General features: G+C 34.1%; 1 protein-coding gene across 2 annotated transcripts in view; it reads right to left on the bottom strand.

The window, feature by feature from the left end:
• Positions 1–1,203: 1,203 nt before the first annotated feature.
• Positions 1,204–23,430, bottom strand: part of LOC149079983 (acetylcholine receptor subunit alpha-like) — a 217,503-nt gene continuing 195,276 nt past the window's right edge. For both annotated transcript variants that reach the window (XM_089238903.1, XM_089238904.1), the window contains 2 exons: positions 15,232–16,140; positions 1,204–4,397 (listed from right to left, as the gene is read on the bottom strand). In XM_089238903.1, coding sequence (XP_089095029.1) covers positions 4,206–4,397; positions 15,232–16,140 — 1,101 coding nt within the window. In that variant the 3' untranslated portion in view covers positions 1,204–4,205. The remainder of the gene's footprint in view (positions 4,398–15,231; positions 16,141–23,430) is intronic.

Genomic DNA, 23,430 nt, shown 5'->3' with positions numbered 1-23,430 from the left:
AATCACTTTGTTAATAAAGTATTCTTCAGTAGTGGTTTATCATCATCTTTTCCGCATTGCATTCCCACGGTTGCTATCACGAAGTAGCTACTAACACTGCAACAATATTTTCTCTGTTGAATTCCAAAATATATGTATCAAATAATCGCAGTACAAACAAAACCCAAAAGAAACAGGTCACTTAGTATTTATTTTTTGGTCCACAAATGGCAGAAGTACTATTAAATACATTTTTTATAATTCTTCTAATTATGCAGAAACTCTATTAAAATGAGTACAACTTCCAGTGCTCAAAAAAGGTTTTTTTAAACATTTTAATAAAATAATCTATTGACAAGAATAGTAAAGAAAAAATATTTATATCGTACTTAAGCAATTAATTATATCAGAATATATATTATTCTACAAATGTCAATTTCATCATATTTAGAGTATTTCTTATGAAGTATAATATCTTGTCTGGCACTTGTCTCCGACCATCACAGAGAACTATATTACTTAACTTCAAATAAAATTCACAATTTCCATCAAAGTTTTGAATGAATAAATATTTACTCCAATTTTTTAATTTGTTCCAAACTTGAGGAAAACTTTTGAGATGTCTTGCGAAATCTTTTTCATAAAGTTTTTACCCTGATTTGAAATGTGCTCGAGAGGCAGCTAATAATTTCGTACTGCTTGTATACTGTCTGGGAATATATTTGAATAAGTAAAAAAAATATCAATATACATGTAGTTAGTCTGAGTTTACAAACTGTCTAGGACAAAACGTGTCTTAAAATTTTATTGCTATTCCTTCTCCCGGAAAATTAATTTTCCTCATGTGACTTTTCTTTAAATCCGAAATATATCAAGAAATTACGTCTGTAATGTAATTGATATGATATAAATTATAGTGTTCTTATGATTGCAAAATGAATATTCAATTAAATTTTCGTTTCAACTCAATCTAAAATATAGCTTCAAATTCAAGAACTCAGTTAAATGTTATTCCTAGTCAAAACTCAATGGAAATTTTTATTACTTTTCATATAAAATTTTAAAGGTCTTCATACTTTTTTGATTGGAAAAAAGAGAACCACCAATATGAATGTAATTTTTAAGAGTATCATATTTTTTATTTACAATAGCACGAAAAATAGTTTCTGATATGAAAATTATATTTTACTATAAAAAATGTATTAGTAAAAAGTTAGAGAGATTTTGAACTATAAATTAAGGAATGAAATCACATACTGATGATCATCAATATTGCATTTGCTGAATTTGTATAATGAGATAAGAATACAATGACTTTTCAAAATATTCGACTTGAAAACGCATAGAAATTTAAGATATTTAAAACAATATCTTGGTGTATATTGCACTCGAACAAATTCCAGTTGTGTTCACACATTTTGTTTACTCATTTAATAGAGCTTCTGTCTAAGCCATTTATGCATGCATTAGATCAAAATGAATGAACAAAAAATGATCATGAAATAAGTAATCTGTAATAGACAGTTTAATTCGCTTTTTAAAAGTTACGTGACCCCCGTGGATTATTATAATTATAATTTTTTTGTTAAACTGTCTTACAATCTATCATTCACTGCGCAATTCACAGCAAAATCGAATACGTCTCTAAGTACAACTAACGAGTTTCAACTACTTCAAACGTGTACGACATATTTTATCTACTTGCGTCAACAACTGTATATATATATCGTATTATTTTATTTATTCATATATGTATATATATATATATATTTTTTCATACTCATGTAAATGTATATGTCTTCTTTTATGCTTACACAATAAAAATTTTCAGATTATGCATTGTTGTTTAATCGCGTCAATACTTCATACATAACAAAGCTGTAACAAATGGATAGGATGATTCCTTCATTTCCAAATAGCTCACAATTTATATAGTCCATAGCCGCTTCACAAAATAAAAGGAAACAAAATTGTATTTTAGCGCAAGGTGTGTTTCCATGCAAAACGTAATATCATATTTTTTATCAAAGGCCTCTGATGATAAAGTTCACATTAAATCTCACAATCATGTGGGACATTTGCCTCCGCTACATGATTGCCGGAGGACGTGCACAATAAACTCAGCGCCAGGCGGTGATTTTTTTTTTCGTCATACCAAAATTTTTAATGAAAAATCCAGGACATGTTTTCAAAGTTGATAAATAAAACGAATTTAAATAAAAAAGTATGGTTTGGCTAAAATACTTATCATGGCGTAGAGATTTTTTCTGATAAATTAAAGAAAACAGTTCAAAATATCTCTCACAGATGGCGTGTATTATAGAAAAGCTCGACATAACACATAAAATGCTACACAAATAGTGTAGATGGCAAAATGATCAATCACAAATTACCTGGTCGATGATGGATTCCTCTGCCTCTAGATTTAACCCTCTTGATTTCTTCTTGTAGAGATGTGTCAAAGAATAAGTTTGCGTCTCACGTATAACCAACATCAAGAATCTGATCGCGATTCCTCAAAATGGTTTTTAGCAGATATAGTGTAGGTAGAAACTGACTACCATTCAGATATAGTCCAAGTTACAAAGGTTGCTCCTATTGAAATGTGATAATTTTCTTTGATGCAGATCTTAATAAACACTATGCTGCACTATTTACGTCGCTTATATGAGTTTTTTGTGACACCGCCCTATCCGTGAGTGAAATTTAAAATTCTTTTTTCAATATATCAAAAAAAAACTACGCCATGATGAGTATTTTAGCGTAAACTGTGTGTGTGTTCTTTTTATATATCAATTGGTTGATTTTATATTCACTTTTAAAATGTGTCACGAACTTTGCAACCACCCTGTACATTTTTTAGTTCATTTATAATTAAATAAAGTTTTAAATAACATTTCGTTATCATATATAAAATATACAATTGTTAATTTATACAATTATTTCAGAAATATGAAGTTTCGTTCGTGATGAAAACGACGATTATGTAAGCAGCATAAAACTAAAACAAAAAACAAATTTTCTTCAAATACGAATATCATCCTACTAAAACATCCAGGATTAACATTCTTCTACTCACCATACTCAAATATAGCGATGTTATGTTAATTAATAACTAACCTAACAGTCCGATATAGTTAACGTATACGACATGACAAATATTTGCATGACCATAAAAGAGCTCGAAGTGCAGTATACGCACTATATACATTTAAATGCATAGCCAAGGAAGCTAAACTGCATAAATGTGTTATCAGTTAAAATCAATATCTCCCGAACTAAGCTCGTGTCATACATAGTCCCCTGAGCAATGGACGTTTTAATCCAAGTAAATTACCGACAGAATCACCAGTCGAGTTATTCTCAAAAGAAGTTTATATAGCGCTGGTTTACATCCACAGCTTTACAAATAGTTATATTTCGCTTCTATAGTTGCCGAACAACATTGATTTTCAGTTATGAAATGTATGACTGACCGCCAACGTATCCCCTGCATTCTGCCCGTTTATCACACCATGTAGCGGATGCTTAGTTTGCTAAGAAGAGCCTTGGATGATGCTAGATTTAACTTTATTCTCTTGCTGAATATACCATACTGCATCCAACAAATATTCACCGGCAATAGTATCATTCGATCAAGTTATTCTACCCTTGCATCCAAGAAAAATCGAATTAAATTTTTGCAAGTACGAAAAAGCCTTGGTTTTATAAATTTTTATGCTTGAAAAAATCAGTTATATTCTTCATAGCACTCATTCGATTTACCCGAAAAATAGTTTCTGGTTATAATAATTTCTGATTGGCTCAACTGGCGCACAGTAAGAAAACAAATTGTCAGTGGATATGTCAATTTGTAATACTTAAAAAATTATTTATATATAGTATATTTGAACTAAGAAATATGTTTTTTAACATTTTTCATAAATTGCAAAAAAAAATTCTCTCACTCTAATGTTTCAATTAAAATTTTTTCATTCAAATTCTTTCACTATTTTTTCTAATAAAAGAGCAGGGATTGGGGATTTCTGATATTTTGAGACGATCACGAATACACTATCATGCTTCAATCAATTTTTCGTAGCAGTCGCGAGTATCTGGCAATTTTTTGAAATTTTTAGGTTATGTTACACTAATTGAGAGTCATATAGCCAGCTGGCCAATCAGTGTTTACTAAAAACTTGGCAGTTCAGCAAACAGATGAAAAATGTGTCATGGGTTCGTCATCATCACGATCTCCTGTGGTGATGCATTGTGGCCATAGCAACTTCCGAGAGTTTTACATCAATCGGCTCTCGAGTATCGTACAAGGTCGGTGCGTGAAGAATAATACCACACGTTCCTACCAAGACAGCCACGGTGAAAATCCAAAGGAAAAGTCTATCAAGAACCATTGCTACGTATTTCCAGTCTTCTTTCACCTGCCAATATAATGAGATGAAAATAATACATCGTATTAAAGGACAAAAATAGTGATAAATGAGAAATATACAGGGCGTATAAAGTCATATATCCTTGCACACCCTTTATCACATAAATCGTTTACAGAGGCGCATTTATGGCTTTGCAGCCATTGAGCTATATGAATTTGGCCGTCTTTCTACCATTATAGTCTAATTTTCTTGACTAATCTTTCCCCGAATTCGTCACCCTGTGTTATGACCCGCTTGGTCTCCACCTACTCCTGCAAGTGCAACCTAGTACAACCTGTCTATTGGTCACTCTTTTGGACTTCCATGCTCACACACTCTCCAAGTCACTCTTTTGGTCACTCACATGCTTGCACAATGTTTTGGTCACTCACATGCTTGCACAATGTTTTGGTCACTCACATGCTTGCACAATGTTTTGGTCACTCCATTCCACTCCACTTCCTTCTTCTCTTCCATTCCACTATTACTTGGTCGCTCATTCCTCAAATTTGCCGCCCCTCTGAACTTGCCGGCCTGGGCTATAGCCAGCTAAGATATCCTGTAAATACGCCACTGCCTATTTAAGATATACATTTTACAGAGGCGGTATATGTACTGAGATACAAAACTTAATTTTTTATACTATACCTTGTCGTTCTACTTCCAATTACAAAGTTGCTAACAGTCTCTTCTGTGAGTCCAAAAAAAGAAAAAAAAAGAAAAAGAAATCGATGTTTCTGAATTCAATATTTTCTGAGATACTGCTGATTGAAATTCGTGGAACACCTCAGAATTTATAAAAGTTTTAATAAACTGCAACTGCAAGAGAATGCGTTGAATTTTTCTGTCTCTAAACATATGCTGTTATTTCCATCGATTTTTGAACTGAAATATATCGGCTAATGTTGCAGTTAAAAACACGCAATTAACTTTTGGGCTTAGAAGAGACAGGACAACAAATTTTTAATTGGACGTTAGAGGACAATTGACCGTATAAAAAATTAAATTTTATGTCTCAGTATACGGGGTGTCCTGTAAGTGCTAGAACAGCCTTTATCTCGTCAACCGTTCGTCGTAGGCGTTCAAAAATTACCCTGCACAAGTTTTGAGAGTGGAAATACAGTGTGTAACAAAATAAATCTAAATTTTATACGATCCCCTCTGTGCTCTAACGCCCAATTAGAAAGTTTGTCCTGTCTCTCTTGATGCCAATGGAAAAATTCTATGTTTCTACGTGCAATATTCATAGACATATTCGAATTCGAAAAACGGAGGAAATTTGGGAAAGGACAGCATAAAAATGCCGGTAAAACGCTTTCTCCGCATTTAACGCTGTTCTTCCCAAATTTCCTCCGTTTTTCGAATTCGAATAGTTCTGTGAATATCACACTTAGAAACGTGGAATTTTTTTGTTGGCATCAGGAGAGGCAGGGCAACAACTTTCTAATTGAAAGTTAGAGCACAGGGGGCCGTATAAAATTTTTATTTTTTTATTTTTTTACACGCTGTATTTTCACTCTCAACACTTGTACAGGGTAATTTTTGAACGACTTTTGAGTATTTTTTAAACTGGAATCATACCTCTTCGACGGACGGTTGATGAGATATAGGCCGCGTTAGCTCTTAGTAGAAGAAATGACATGCCTAAAATGAGCAGGTTATTTAGATAATTTTTCGAATTGAAAGTACAGTATGTTTGTTTACAGTAGTGTATGTTTCAGTCACTTAAAAGTTAAAGGGTATATAAGGATATGACTTTATGTATACCCTGTTCTTTTTATAATGTATGACTTCTGAAATAAAAAGAGATTTTCATATTTCTTAAAGGTATTTTAGATCATTTAATTAATTTACTTCGATGTAAAAGTATTAGAACTTACAAAAAATTTTTTAGCTTTCAAAAAAGGTAATTATATTTTACAATTATGCATAAAATGTTTCATTTTGTTTTAATTTTAACCATCCGATTTCAGAAGTAGAAGTTAATTCTAGAATTTCAATTCAAACGATACCAATCCTTTCAAACACGTATTTTTCGAATGTCACGCACACACTTTAGATAAATATTTTATTACACTCAAGTTTATTTGAAATCAATGTGAAAAGTATTATTTCTTATACGTAATAACATACTTGAAATATACTATTAATTTCGATTGTGTTAAAATCATTTTATGCGTGACACACGATGCCTCAAGCCGACAAACTCGATTCAAAATGGAATGAGCTCATTGTATTTCACCTACTTAAAGCGAACGCTGTCAAATGACACTAATGAACATTCCAATACTGAACGTCTAATCGCATTGAGTGACTTGGCATTTAATATTGAAGATTGGTAGACGATTGACGGTTTTACTTGCTTTTCTAATAGTTCCAAACAAGTTTCGTTGAATTGATCGATCGAATGAATGCGCAGAATCAGCTTTCGGTAAAGTCTAATGAGAATTAGCGTATGCTAATCATTACCTAACATGGCGTTTGGGACCGGAATATCGATTCCTAAAATAGATTGATATCCTACAAATTCGGCATTTTTCAATTGTGCTAGGAATATTATAGTTTCTGTATACTGTTAAATATCCAATTTGGAAATAGATAAATTGCTGAGATAATGCTAGACTATAAAAATAGGTTAAAAAACAAACAGAAAGTCAAAAGTTTAATGAAAATAGTTTTTTGATACTTATGAAATGACTTTTCCGTCTACTCTAAATAGACAGACGTAAGTTCATTCACTTGTCTTAAAATCGATGGGGAAATCTCGAATTCGTTTTCCAGATAAAACTAAGATTGATGGTTACTTGCTCAACAGATCAGATAAGCGAGAAGCTACTCGCAAAGATAATGAAGAAAAAATTATAATGATTTTAGGTTATCCAATAATTTGTCGTACATGTATGTTTTCCAAGGAATTTTTCTATGATATAAAAAAATAAACTGGATTGCATTATTTAATCACTGAAAATGAAGCGTAATCTTCAGAAATACTGGGTGCCCGGTCTAACGGTATTCAAAAGTATATGACGGCTTATAGTGAGAAAACCACACATGATTAATTATAAATTTAGGTTGCATAGAAGACGGCAACTCTTCAGTTTTATTTGTAGGCTAACAAAGTTCAACGTGAACACCCTTGGTGGCTCTGCAGATGTCCAAACGGTAATTGATCCCTTGCCAAGGGTTGAATAGCGTTTGAGGTGTTATTAAATGAACCGCTGCAGACGCAGTTTCAAATCATTTGAGAAGCTTCAATTTCACCAGACATGCAGCTCGTAAAAATTCATCTGAGACACTTCTGGCGAATTGGTTTATGTTGCAAGTGCCATTTATGTGATGTGTGTCATCATCAAGTTTGTTTCTGAGGAATATCTATTATGTAATCCGGAAGCGTTGTCATCTGTGTTAACAAATTCGGAAGCAAACAACATATCAGTTTAAAGTGCTTGCCTCACGTACCATGCGTAAATTTTAAATGTTGTAGGCCTGGCTGCTCTTTGTGGATAGACTTTTCTTTCAATGAGAGATCGGCTTGCATTAGCAACTTAAAATTGTAAAATCACAGAAAACAATTTCAGTCGACCGCGTGGGCTTCCCTACGCTGGCAATCAGCGCAACTGCCACGAAAAACGTTTCAAAGCAGCTGTCGACCGCGTGCATGTGCGACCTTAATAGAAAACAGTGCAATCCCTGTATTTATAAGACATGCGTTAAATTACCATAATGATCGTAGATGATTACTACTATTAATGTATACTTCAATATTTTTCACTCTATCTGAAGACTCTAATTTGATATCAAAATAAATTAACAAAAATGAACATTTTGTGTGATGAGAGAATGAATAAAATTTATAACAGTGTATCATAAAAGTTCAGAATTTAACAATATTCCCGATTTTACCAGAGCAGCGGGTGCAACATGATCTGGTTAGGAGGAAGAGGTCATACCAGATTAGCAAAAACTCGATATATGTCATGGGTCGGTCTTCAATATTTCAGACATAGTGTGCCAGAAACTTCCCCATGAAGCCCGCGGACCATCAAACATGTAATTTAGTGACATTGTAAAGGTAATAGAAGGGGCCAATGGGGACCGAGTTAAAAAGGACAAAATTCATTGAAGACTTATTTTTTATGAAATTATTTAGTTCATTAATTATTAATTTTGATTGGTTCTGAAATATTTTTTTCACCAACTCTGAAATTTTTTTGATTAATTACTGATTAAATTAATTAATTCTGAGATTAATTCCAATCTGAAACCACTTTAAACGGTTCTTTAATTATTTATTTCAGTAATTCCAAAATTATTTTTCTCTCTCTCTCTTCTCAATATATCTTGAAATAATTTCTTTCAAATAATTATGCAATTATATTTTTATTGATTGCGATATAATTTCTACCAAAAATTACGAAATTATTTCTCTCATTGATTTATAAGTTATTTTTTTCACTTATTTTTAAACTATTTGTTTCAAAAATTATTTCTTCTGCAAATTATTTATTTATTCTGCAATTATTTTTTTCATTTATTCTGCAATTATTTTTTTCATTTATTCTGCAATTATTTTTTTCATTTATTCTGCAATTATTTTTTTCATTTATTCTGCAATTATTTTTTTCATTTATTCTGCAATTATTTTTTTCATTTATTCTGCAATTATTTTTTTCATTTATTCTGCAATTATTTTTTTCATTTATTCTGCAATTATTTTTTTCATTTATTCTGCAATTATTTCTTTCATTTATTCTAGAATTCATCGTTTTCAACCAATTTCTGAAAATGATCGACGGGCCACGCAAAAAAAACTCAAATGGCCAAATGTGCCCCGTAGGCCATGCGTTGAAGACACCTGGTATAAACCGTTACTTTTTCATACTTTTAGCCCAGACCATGGCCAAACATCCTGCTACAGCACCCCAAGGCCGTGATCTTCAGCAGGCCCCTAGTCAGATTTTTCACGAGCCCCTCCATAATGAACTTACAGTGTGAAAAAATAAACAAAAAAAAAGTAAGAACCGTCCCGGGTCCCAAGGCTGGAGTCCCGTCAGCCCCACCCTTGGGGAAGGGCATGAAACGAACAACTTGTGTTCTGTGCGACTGGTATCCGATTAACATTAAAACGGAATTCATTGAATATATCACTAGACAATGTATTGTTTAAAGTCCTCATACATATCTGTATGTGAGAGAATAACAAAAAATAAATAAAATAAAATAAATAAAGCTTGAGTTTTTTACTCAAGCTTATTTTTAAACCAATCGAATGCGAATATGAACTCACCTATGCGTTCAGTAAGTTTTGAGCTCATTTTATCGTGAAGTTATTTTATCTGGTGAATTCTAGAAACCAATTCACGATTTAAAAGGAAAAGGTTAGGTAATCCGATCCTAGAGATTCCTTTTCTGACTAACCAGCTGCGTGGCATTTCTCTTATATATAGACGAAGGAAACCAAAAAAAGAAATTCAGTGAGTTGAATCTTGGTAGAAAAACCAATTCCATGGATAAAAAAGTCAAAAAGATTTTCGCTCTTTTTCTTTCCCGACATCGGTTCTTTTTAAAGATATCTAAGCTTAGTATCCAGAAAATTTCTCCGATTTCCTGTTCTTCAATTCACTGTTTCTTTCTGAATTGCTTTTCAAGTACTCACCTAAGGCCCCCCTTCCAGAATCTTATTTTTTTTTTTGTCTTTTTCTCCCCTTCAAGATGCCAGAATTCCACATGACACGCCTCTTATTCATCTTTTTTGGGAATGCGATGTGAGTGTCATTGTAAGTTTCGTGCCCACCAATAACTTATTGTCAATTTCATCTCTCTCTCTCTCGCTCTCTCTCTATTTTTAAGAATTCTCTATAGAAAATGATAACAATAGGCGATTCAAAGATAAATAAACAAACAAACAAACTCCGAGAAACGTTCAGTTTTATTGACAGAGGATTTTTTGTAAAACTATCGCATAAGAAGCGTTTGTGTGTAGAATAACGTGTATTTAGAGGTAAGTAGAAGTTGCTCTACTACAGCTGAGTTATAACGCTGCTCAACGCTGATTTTATTCTCAAAGATTTCTCAGTGATTTTAGGATCATTTTGAGGTGTGGATTATAGAATTGGCGTTGGTTTTGCCGAATTGGCTATGGTTTTTGAGATAAAGTGAAAATTAAATTTCAACGGTAATACCAGAAACAGCGTACAAATCACATTGAAACTATGCACTATAAATAAATATAGTGAGTCACTAGCAAAAATATTTCAGTGATTTTAGAGTCATTTTGGAACACTGATACCGAATGTGACAATTTTTTTTACCGAATATTGGCTCTAGTTTTTGAGATAATACACACAACAATGCGATTTGTACGCTGCTTATGTATTACCATTGAAATTTAATTTTCCCTTTATCTCAAAAACTAGAGCCAATCTGACAAAACCAATGCCAGATTCAGAATCAGCACCCCAAAATGACTCTAAAATAATTTAAATATCTTTGCTAATGATTTACTGTGTTTATTTGATTCATAGTTTCAATGTGATTTGTGCGCCGTTTATGTATTAAAATCGAAATTTAATTTTATTCTTATCCCAAAGACTAGAACCAAGCCGGCAAAACCAACGCCCTTTCCAAAGTCAACAGCCCCAATATATCCAAAAAACATTAAAATTTCGTTAGGAACAGGACATTTTTTTTGTTGAGCAGTGTAATGAATGCCCATGGTTCACTTTCATATCGTTTATTGGTTACCTTTTACGCAAGACACAAGATGAAGCGTTGTGATCGAGTGTTGTTTCTATTTTTCTGGACTAGGGTCAGCAAAGAAATGAAGTCTGCCAAGTGTTTTAGCATACTCAATGACCATATTTACCCATCAATAATATTTTTTTTCTGGAGACGATGACATGTTTCAGAATGACGATGTCAAAATATATTTGTCTGAAACTCTGGAAAAGTGGTTGAAAGAGCACGATCCATCATTTAGATACTTGGATTGTCATCCATAAGTTTCCTCCTAAATCCAACCGAGCGCCTATGGAATTTATTATAGAGGTGTTCTGAGCAGTCATTGAACTCTTCGTATAAATTCCATAAATCTTGGAAAACTGATGAAAGTTTGGCTAAAAATAGGTGTTGCCTAACCTAATAAATTAATGCCACGCCGGAAATGCATGTTCAATTTTTGTGGTGATCCAACAAAGTGCTAGTGTCCGACTTTTTTTTTTAACAAGCAGTGTATTTTCATGAATTTTCGCCAGAATTTAAGGTCGTTAAAGCCAGTGGTTGAATATACAAGTACGCATTGAAAACTTCTCTATTAAGAACGTAAATATATATATATCATGATGTCGTGCAATGCGTGATTTCCATTTCTCATTATTTAAAGCAGGTTTTTGAGAACACACGGTATTTATATATTTATGCAAGGTGATTCAAAAGACTTGGTATAAACTTTTAAAAGTGATAGAACACCCCTAAAAAGCATTTTTCGTCATGGAATGTCTGATCGAATATGAAGAAGTATCTAAGTGAAATTGTATTTAGACACATTACAGATTAACCTCATTGATTTTGATGATGAAATCCTTAGTAGTTTGAATAAGGATCGCGTGTACAATGCCCAAAAGATGACCTCTGACAAGGAGGTCAAGAGAGGAGAGATATTAGGGAATGGAACCATGCAATGAGCTCACCACGTTCAATTCATGGGAGAAGGGCAGTATTTGAGTAACTAAGAAATTCAGTGTTTGAGTATTAGGTGAAAACGATCTTTCTTTATCATGTTTGAACCTCGGATGGTTAATTGTATATATTGCAACAAATCCGTCGAAAAAAATATGTTACCTACTTGCTTCTGTGTGAAGTGCTGCGATGCTTTTTGATGCCTCTGCTATAGCGCTTCGACATCAATAATGCTGGTTTAGGTGTGTTATACAACCAATTAACGTCTGTACCAAGTGTTCTGAATCATGTATTCTGGTGTATATATTTATTGACTGTACAGTACACACTTAAGGACCAGAATACGCTAGTAAAATACTTAGACATGTATTTACCACTTTGGGGTTCGTAGAAATGCGATAGAGGGACGGATTCTAAGAGCTTGCAGAAGCATCCTGTAGAGTGGTACAAATTTCAGTTTTTATGTAAGGTGCTGCATTTCTCAGTTCCACGGAACGTTACATGGACAATCCAATATGTTTGATAAGGTTGTCTAGATTATGTCCTGCAGCTCGAATGATTGCTCTTTTAATCATGATTGGCACGTTCTAGAATTATGTGGTTGCGCATTCTTCTGTTGGATGAAGCCGAGCTCACCAGAATAAATATAGGACATGAACGAGGCTAACCTGTCAAAAACGGATGTTCACGTGGCTTTCATCTGTCAGACATACGACAGGATTCTCATTAAATGTCAGCTGAACGCATCTGATACTATTACTGAGCCAGTTTAAGCGAGCATTGTCTCCTGTGGCCTTGTGAGATTCGTGACATGATTTGGCTTTCTTCATACGTCAATAGGTGGCATCACACAGTGTAATTCGCAAGATATTGCTTACATTGGACTCTCTGGCACGTCAGCATGGATTTCCGATGCAGAATAAGTAATTGACTATTGTCTCACACATAAAATTAATAAAAATGGGGTAGCATAAAATTCTTTAAATCTTAAGAAATTACGTTTCACAACTTTATTACAATGATTGAATTATACCCATTACAGTAGGAAAATTTTATACTGTAGCTGATGTGAATAATATATAGTGGGTGATATTATCTTGGTTTTCTAGATAATATAAGCATCGAGAAACTAGAAAGGAGAAAAGTTTTATCGAACAAAAATAATATTGCTGGTGAATAATTTATTTTGTAATCATTTCCGCGTCTCAGAGACGACTCAAACTAACTACTGTTGTCAGTTCTAAAATACTTAACCAAGAAGTGAAAACGGTCGAGTATTCAAAGCATTAGCTGCGCAGTTATTGGGCCTTCAGCAAACATTTCTGCGTAGAAGGTTATTGGTGCTCGAAATGTGTCTTCTCTCTTTGACAAATGCAATTAAGTTATGCAACACCTGTTTTCCGTCGGATATGAGCCGAGTGTCCGGTAGTGATACAAGACATTCTCTGTCTTGGACCTATTACAGAAATCTGATTTCATTTTGGGATGCCAGTTTGAAATGGAGAATGTGAAATCGTTACGGTGATATCAATACAGTAAACATTACTGAGGATAGAAAAGCCAGTGACTGTTCTAAATTTAGGAAGGTTCATTCTCTAGAAATCATGTGTGAAGACTATAGTTTAGTACTATTTATCAAACAGAGCATGATCTGGAAAGCAATATTGCATTGGGCTACCCTTAGGAATTTAATATTGGTAACATAATGGTCAAGATAAGTATATCGCAATTCTATAATGGGAGCAGAAACCATACTGTAACTGCAATATCGATAACTGCAGAATTAGTCTCTCCTCTTAACAAGGCAGAAGAGTTTTATTCATTCATACCCATATAGCATTTGTTATGAATACCTAACGTCAATTCATAAATAAATGCAAAAAAAAACCACTTATTAGTTTTTATGAGTATGGTTTAAAAAAAAAACGATTATGCTTACTAATACAGGGTGCCCGGACTAAAAGTATCCAAAAATAAGGGTTTATACTGAGAGAACAACGCATAGTTTGTAATGAAAGTGCTACATCATCGATAGGGTATTGCTTCTAGTTTTTTATCCTTCTATCAAAAGTCGCACATGCGCATTGTTAACAGCTGCTTTAAGAGCACCCGGTTGGTGCAGTGGTAAGATGCTCATCTTTCATCATGAAGGTTACCGTCAAGATCCACGGGTTCGAATCCGGGAAGAACATAAGAAACAAGTTCTATACCTACCGAGCCTGGGCGAACACCGATAGATGGCGCCTTCATTTCCCACCCAACTCCACTGGTTGAGAATTGCCGTATGGCAATATATGACCGGAGTTGGTATACAGTAAAGTAGTAGCTGCTTTGAGACGCTTTTTGCAGCAGTCGCTACCAGCATTGTGATGAAAGTCAGTTTTCTGTGGTTTTTAAACTTCAAGGTGGAAATGCGAGCCGCCATTTGAAAAGAATCTACGCACACATGCACAATCAGGTCTACACATTTAAAATTCACGCATAGTACGTGACGTAGGCCGAGTTGTTTACTTCCGAAATCGCAAGACAAATTTCACCACTTCTGGAACAAATAACAGGCTTTCCTCAGAAACACAGTTGACGATGGTACACAATACATCTATGGCACATTCCGACAGGCAGCAATTCGTTAGAAGTTTCTTAGACAAATATTTACGAGGTGTATGTACGGCTTAGTAGTAGAATGTGAACGCCACAACATAAAGTTAAGTGCGTGCTTAGGCTCGTTGAATGTTAATCAGTGACGCATGTTAAACACCATATACGAACTGAGTGAAATGTGAAGCCTCCCTCATGATTTGAAACAGCGTCTGCAGCAGTTGATTTGATAACATATCAAATGCTAATGAAAACTTCGCAAGAGATTGAATAATGTTTGGACATCTGTGAAATCTTTAAGGGTGCTCACATTGAATTTTATTAACCTGCAAATGAGCTTCAAGAGTTGTTCTCTTCAATACAACTCAAATTTATAAGTAATCGTGCACGGTTCCCTAACTATAGGCCATTACTTTTGGATACCTTTAGCCCGGACGCCCTGTATATGATGAATATCTATAGATTGAAAGGAGAAAAGCCACGCAAACTCGAAGTAGTTGCAAGGACAATTTAACCAAATATATGCAGAAATGAAGTATTTAAGTTGTATAATTTAGGGATTACTTACACCAATATGTTCTTCATATCTTCTCGTATGATCAGCGATGAAGTGAACAGATTCCATAGCTCTTTGAAACTCGGGACAAAAATGCAGCCGCATCACCGTTCCAGGTGCGGGTTGAGGGCTTTCACTTTCCCGCTCCTGTGGAGGAGACGAGCTGCCATTCTCATCAGGCACACCACTGTTTACCCTTGGTGGATAGCCATGTATCCTGCACCCACTGTATTGTGGCGATTGAGCCGATTCGGCTTCCACTCCAGCGTACTCGACATCGTAGCTTTTCCTCCTGGGGCATGTTCCACTGTGGTCCCTTAGCTCAGTGCCGTTACAGGTTCGAACCATAAACTTCCTAGGATCAGCCGAGTAAAGAGGTCTTCTCATGAGAAGCAGGCGAGGCAGCATCTGCAAGAAGACTCGTTTTACCCACGGAGCCATCTTATGAGTGGACGAAGTCCTGAAGTGTACATTGAGTACCACAACAGTTACACAAATGGAAAGGGTAACAAGAATCATGGTGAACAATAGATATTTGCCAAGCAGTGGCACGACTAAAGATGTCGGAGGAATGATTTCTGCCAAGAGAAGGAAAAAGACAGTGAGGGAAAGCAAAATTGAAATGCTCAACGTGACTTTTTCTCCACTGTCGGATGGTAGATAAAATACGAGGACAGTGAGAAAGGATATGCCCATGCAGGGTATAATCAAATTTACTGTATAGAAAAGAGTTTTTCTTCTCATGCTGATGTTAAATGTAATATCGACGTATGGTTCTTCGCAACACGTGTAATATTTTTCGTGACGTACGGCTGGAACGTCAAGTATATCCCATTCGACGCTGAGGTAGAATTCCGTGAGATCAATTCCAACTTCTACCAAATTGGTCCCGGGGATTTCATCCTTGTGGCGCAAATCGACCTGATAAAAACAACAGAAAAATAATATTAAAGAAAAAAAATTGTCTCTAAATACGTTGTTTTTAAAATGCACTTACATACGAATGTTACCGCAAACGATTAATAAATTTAGTGATTATGCATAATTATAACACATTTTGGTAAGTTTGATAACTATTGAAAATTTATCACATTAACCGGTGATTGGTTAACACGAGGTGTGACCGGTAAGTGGGATGAATCACCCCTCTTTTCACATTTTTTAAAATGTGAAAAACTCGCTGGCTGTCACATGAGCATTCCGTTCTTCCCTTATATTATCTAACATCTGCGCTTGCAAAATTTCTCGAAGGATGTATGTTCATACGGTAGCTGTGACGTAAGTGTTGTTAGTGCATTGCGTAATGAAGCAGCGAATCAATATGAAATTTTGTTTCAAATTGGGAAGACTGCAGTGGAAATCACAAATTGCTGCAAAATGTGTCAGAGATGAAGTTATCTTGCAAGACAGCATTTCAGTTTGGGAATAGCGTTGGACTGTAAAACCCTGGCATCATTATCTGCCGAATCGATGAAAGTTGCCGCAGGACTCCATTCGCTGTTGTTTTTGTTCGTCGATAGATGATGAGGGGTAAACCTTGGACAAAGTTTGCGTTTACTGAAATCCTCGGTTACAATGGTTCGAACGATTTCACGTGGAATATTCAATTCTTTCGCAATAATTTGGACGGACAAACCCCGATCTCGTAACAATAACTGCTGAACTCTGTCAATATTTGTCGCCGTTCTACTCGTCACTGGTCTCCCTCAACAAGACTCATCTTCGAAGCTTTCATGATCTTCACGGAGGCATTTGAACCACCTGTCTTGTGAGATACAGCTTCATATCCGTACACATTTCACAGCATTTTGTCGGTTTCCGTTGCAGTTTCAACCGATTTGAAACAGAATTTCATATTGATTCTCTTCTCTGCTCCATCACGCAACATACCAACAACTCTTACATTACAGATGCCGTATGGACAAACACCTGTCGAGAAATTTTGAAAAACAAGCGCAGATGTTAGGTAACATAGAGAAGAAAGTAATACTCATATGACAGCGCGTCGGTCTGTTCACATTTTTGAAAGGAGGGATGATTCGCTCTACTTACCGGTCACATCTTCTGTGATGAATCGTCAATACATTACTTAAATTTACCGGTGCTCAAACAGTCTCGGATGATGAATTGGATCATTATTAGGATTTCCAAATTCCTGACATTGTTAAGAACAAAGAGTGACCCCCTCCCTCCTGGAACAGGTCCACAAGCAGAATATTCGTTCAGAATGGCATGATAATTTTATAGAAATTTACACAAATGTATCGTACAATAATATTACTGTACCATTCTCTAAAGCTGGAGGCTTGACGTGCTAATCAAGTTAGCAGTTCAACATGCCTCTATTACCTTTGTAACTCATTTGCTATGAGTGACCAAGTTCAGCTTTCGTGAAACAAATTTAATTGGATTTATGAAGCTCGAAATCTCTCTGCCCGTAATAATTATTCTGTACGAGCATATATACATATAACAACAGCGACTCGATAATTCCGTTTTGACGTCACCTCGCCTTCAGATTACCAAAAAACTCGAATTATCCGAAAAACAGTAAAAACTTAAAATAGTTTTACTTGGAAAAAAAAAGTCAAAACACAATAAGAAAAGGACTTACGTAGAGTACTGCACTTTTATTCTTGAATAACTTAAGGATATTAATTTTTATATAATTTAAAGGAACTGTCAATTTTTCCTCTTGTCTTAAGTCATAAATTTTAAGCCTATGACTTAAGACAAGATTACTTTTATGCTTTAAAAGTAGGGCTGGGAATCAATGGAAAATTTCAGCTGGTTAATCCAAAAAAACTTTAGTCGGTTAATCGACCGATTAATTGAATTTTAATTGAATATTTTCAATTTAATATTAATTAATTGATGCTATAAAAACATTCTATTCATTTCACGCATCTATCCACTGAATGGATGTAAAAAAATATAGAAATAGATTAAGAAATAAAAACAATCTTCTTGAAGCTGTTTAATATCGTCCCCCCTTACGACAGAAACATGAATGTGCAAGTATCAAGATCTTGGAAAACGTTAGTAAGTTTACTCTACCCATGTTACTCTATGGAGTTTGTTCTTCTGAAATATTTTGTAAAATAAGTCTCAATAGGCGATAATTTTAATTTCTGGCAAATTTTAGATAGCAAAGTGATCCACCAGCTGATAATAAAGTGAAAATTTGCACATTCATGTCTCTGGTGTAAGGGGGGCAATATGCATTGTTACTGATTTATCACATCCACCCCAACACATACAAGTAATACATTCAAAATGTCTTATCTATTACAGACGCATTTCCGACAACTGATGAATTTTATTCAGCAGAAAAACTTAATATTTAACTGTATATATGAAACTGCGATTTAAAAGCTTGTGAAATGTCAAATAGTTGAAAAGGTTTTTTTTTTATAATAGTTAACAGGGTGAATCCAAATTTATTTGTATAAAAATGTTTAGTTTTAGCTAGAAAATTAATGTTCCTTTACTTAATGAAAAATAAAAGATAAAGGGATTTTCAACTTGTTTCTGAAAAAAAAACTTAATATATGATAAAGAAATAATCGTCGACGTTATTTTCTTTCCTTGAATGTTTTTTTTTTAAACAAATCTGAAAAAAAGCATAATAAATCGCCAATTTGTACGAGAAATTCCGAAGGAAACGTTATGTGTTTGGTGATAAAACTCAAACTCTCAAAACCAATGCTTCCTTTGATTCTTTCGACACTGAACACTTCTGTCGAGGAAAATGAAATAGAACTGCTATTATCAGGGCACAATTTATTACACAGAGTGAAGAAAAAACTGTACAGAAAACGGGAACTAACACAATTAGTTCAGCGGCTGTTACTATAACCATTCAATATCGAAAAAGGAAGACTTTGAAAGGAGAGAAAACGGTTACACAACACACACACTGATCCAGTTACGTTAAACCAGCTTTCTGTCGTAATTAAATGGTGCCCGAGGTAATAAAATGTTAGCGGGGGAAAAAAAGAGGTTAGAGGTATGGAAAAGAAAAGGATGAAGGAAGATGACATTTCTCTCTCTTGCTTGTTTCCGAAGCTGACTGGGTAAAGTCGAAGAAATATGTGTCTTGTTACAAGGAACTTCTGGCGGATGCTAGAAAATTAAAAATCTTACGTGTGTGGGGGGAAAATATTCCACGAGCTTTTTCATGAGCATTTACTCATGAATTCAAAAATGTGATAATAAAATCCCAGATATTTCATAAGAGTGTTTTAATAAATACAATAAACACAAGAACATTTTGAACCTTACCTGACAATTTCGATATTATATTCATGATCATTATGCAAATCACTATCAAGCCATTTGAATGCATCAATGAATAATGAAGTTACGAAGTAGTTAATTAACTCTCACTTCTTAACCCTTTCAGACTTGAGCATTCAATTTTTGGAATTTCAAGACATCTGCATTTTTGATACTCACAAAAATGCATTAAAAACATAAATGGCTCATCAAATCTTTTTCTTTTCTTTTTTTTCGAATTTTAATTTTTTTAATTTTTTTGTGTAGAAATTTCGCTCAATTTTTTCAGCCAAGATGATGTAATAAATCAAAACACACTTTTCTCGGAAGCACTTTCTCCTACACAGAAAAAAACATAAAAAACAAAGAGAAATCCCGAAAGTTCAACTTTAAGTATTGCCCTCTGATGGAAGCAGGCCACTTTATAAGAAATTCAAACTGTGTGTGGTGGGCCACTTTGAAGAAAGGGCGTCCAACAGTGTGGTGAAAGTCATAATTATTAACAAACATAATTAAAACAAAATAGGCCCACCACATTGCCCACGACTGATAATTTTTTCTCTTTACTGTTTGAGCCACAACCCCCCCACTCCTTTTAACGTGTTAGAGAATCTTAAATGTTCCATCTTAATGTTAATCTCAAATCCCCAAAGTTCATATTCACCATATTCCCAACTCAAAACTTACACAATCCTTTAAGTCAGGGCATAACTCCATGAAGTCGAAGGAAAAAAATGCTACAGTGAGAAGAAACTACCCACATGTTGATGACACAAGGGTCTGAAAGGGTTAAAGATTGGGTAAAATTGACCCTATAGCAAAATTTCAGCCTTTTTTTTTTGCATTTAAATTTTTTTCCACGAAATTAGAGTCTATGATACTATTACTTATTATTAATATTTCTTCTTAAACTTGTATTTTTAATAGATTTAAAATTTCCTTATTTTTTCCGCAAATGGTGAATTCACTTGAAAGGGGTGAAAATCAGATTAATGTGTCATTTTCTTCTTTTATCGGCAATATTTCAGTAGATATTGAAGCCTATGATGCCTTTATAGTTGATAATATGAATGGAAAAGCAGATATCGAATAAACACGTTAGAAAAATCCGCGAAAACTATTTCTGTGATTTTATTTTATATTTATTTTTAAATAAGACATATTTAAGGCATAATAAGGAGACATATTTTCTGGATTTTATGCTGAGGTTAACTCGGAAAGAAAAGTCATCTGGTCTCTGCCGGGACTCGAATCCACGACCTCTTGCATTCCGGGAAAGCGTGCTACCATCTACACCACTGGAAACACGACCCTGTTTTTCTTATTTCATGCACTGTGGCATGAGTCGCTGAAGTAGAAGCAGTAGTGTAGCCTCTCTTAACCTCCCTAAATGGCCCCCAGGTGGGTCGGTAGGAATACATGAATGGTTTTTTTTCTCAACCCAATATACCAAAAAAGTGAAATAAGGCTCCAGAAGTGTAAATGGTAGCATGCTTGCCCGGAGTGCAAGAGCTCCTGGGTTTGAGTCCCGGTGGAGACTAGATGATTTTTCTTTTCTAGTTCACCTCAGCGTAAAATCCAGGAAATATCTGTTTCCTTGATATATTGGGCTGAGAGAAAAAGCCGTGTCTTCTATATATTTCATATATTTTTTACCTTTTTGTGCATTTAGTAAACGTGAATAATGTTTTTAATTACAATTTTTGATTAACCTATGAAATTTAACTTTTATATTTTCAATAAATATGGATCTTTTTTATTTCTTATACCAGTGTATTTCATTTTATCATAAGTAGTTTTTTAAATTTAAAAACTATATATAAATCTACTGACTCTGGATAAAGTAGAAATCTACTACTGGGCATGTATATATGGAAGTTTTTGATCTTGGAAATGAGAGGATTGAATTTGCGAGGTTTATAATTATGCGTGAGATTGGGGGTTAATGTTAACTGGTCGAAAACAATTGAAATAATTGTGTTATAATTTTTAATAACACTGGACAACAAATAATTGTGTCCGACATGAAAATATACAATTAAAAATAATTTTAACCTACTGAATACGAATATCAAATTAAAAAAAGATTCCTTGGCTCTTGTTTTTAAGATGTTACCCTGCTAACAGTTAAAAACTGCTTTACGAGCGTTACTGTATGGTGAAAAAGTGGTAAGGATCATAGAACAACGGACGTTACCGTGGATAATGGTCTACCTGGATGCTGGCCGACTACTGCTGGGCAATGTAAGAGATGATTCTTATGTCTAGTAAAAGTACAGTACAATGCATAACGAAGTAACATGTCGGTCGCCGATAAATGCACTATTGTGCTGCAATATAGTTACGTTTCTATGTACTTTTGTGTTTCTATGCATTTGTATAGCGTGTTTCTGTGTATTTGTATTTTTTTATGTATATTAATGTTATGAATCTATATATTTGAGTTGTTTTATCTGAATATTTATTTTGTTTCTACATACTTGGATAGCTAGCTAGTCCAGTTTTTTTATGGTCAATTTCGTGTTCAGCACACCAATAACATAAAAAATTATCATTTTTGCCTTGGATGCAGAACATTTGTCAAAATTTGTTGTTCATTCATTGTAATTAATAATATTGCCATTGATCAATATTACCATGAATGGCGACATAAACATCAAATTTCAAATTTATTTCACCTACACATGTTACACAAGTACAGGAATTGCGAACAGTTGCATAGATATATACATATATGGATGTAGGTAGGATAAGGGAGATAAGATCATAGTATGATCTGACGAGCTCACCCCGAGTGAAAAAAACAATGACAACAGCGTAGTGTATTAACTAAAAATGCGTAATGTGATAACCAAGGCCAGAATGTTGTTGACCTAAAAAATCGTGAAACATGACCATAAAAATGGCCCAAAAACTCCTGAAAAATGCTTTAAAAACCTAAAGAAAAATTTCCCAAAAATGACAAAAAATGCTATTAAATAGTATGTATGTATTGAAAATCACACTCATTCGCAACATCAGATTTTATCAAAAATTGCCAATGAAATTTTTTCAAATAAGCAATTCGTAATTTATGAGTGAGTTAGGAAATCTAAAGACAAAATAGAAATTTCTGAAAAGATAAGATTCTCTTCAATAACTTCTCTCAACATCAACAGATGTTATTAGGGATATTTTGATTGGGGAATCTGATCTATTCACAGTGTTAATTTCTCTTCAATTTCAAAACTTTTATACGTTCCCGTAAAGACATCAAAATTTTTTTTACAGGCAAAAAGTCCACTTTTTTATATTATTTTTTCAAATTTCATGATCGCAAATTGGCCTACCACACTTTTAGCACACTGAATTTATCGATAGCATCAATAACCCCCATACTTTTCTGCAAGGACTGAATGGTGGAAACCAGAATGCTGATGATTGATCTTATGTACGACATCACTTCTTCGATATTCCCGTGGAAAAACAAAGCTTACGAAATCTTACTGTATGCGGAATTCTTACAGATCAAAATCATTCAACATTAGTTTGCAGATTTCAGGATTCCCACTGTAGTACATGTAAGTATTATACCATGTTCACACACTTTTATATAACGAAAAGTCCTCTCTATCAACATCCCATGTAGGATCAGAATTTCTTGAATTCACTTTCGATTATTGTTTGGTTAAGAGTGACCAGCTGTTGGAATTTTTAATGAATACTAAATTTACCTATAATTGATTCTAATCTGTAAAGGAAGATACAAATCTAAGAGGTGAAAGTAAGGTTTTTTTTTGTTCAAAAAATCTTCAGCCTACTTTTTATTTCGAAAAAAAAATATTTCAAAAGAGAAAAAATATCATAAAAATGCCAAAAATACCCTAAAACCTCAAAAAATGCCTTAAAAAGGAAAAAGTATTGACAAATGCAAAAGAATGCAAATGCCAGCAA

Source organism: Pholcus phalangioides, unplaced genomic scaffold, assembly GCF_987345545.1.
Source record: "Pholcus phalangioides strain wild (caught in Gottingen) unplaced genomic scaffold, Ppha-v1.0 ptg000011l_1, whole genome shotgun sequence".
In the NCBI taxonomy this organism is placed as follows: Eukaryota; Metazoa; Arthropoda; class Arachnida; order Araneae; family Pholcidae; genus Pholcus; species Pholcus phalangioides.
Note: the sequence above shows the minus strand (reverse complement) of the source record. Positions and strands in the feature narration are given on the sequence as shown.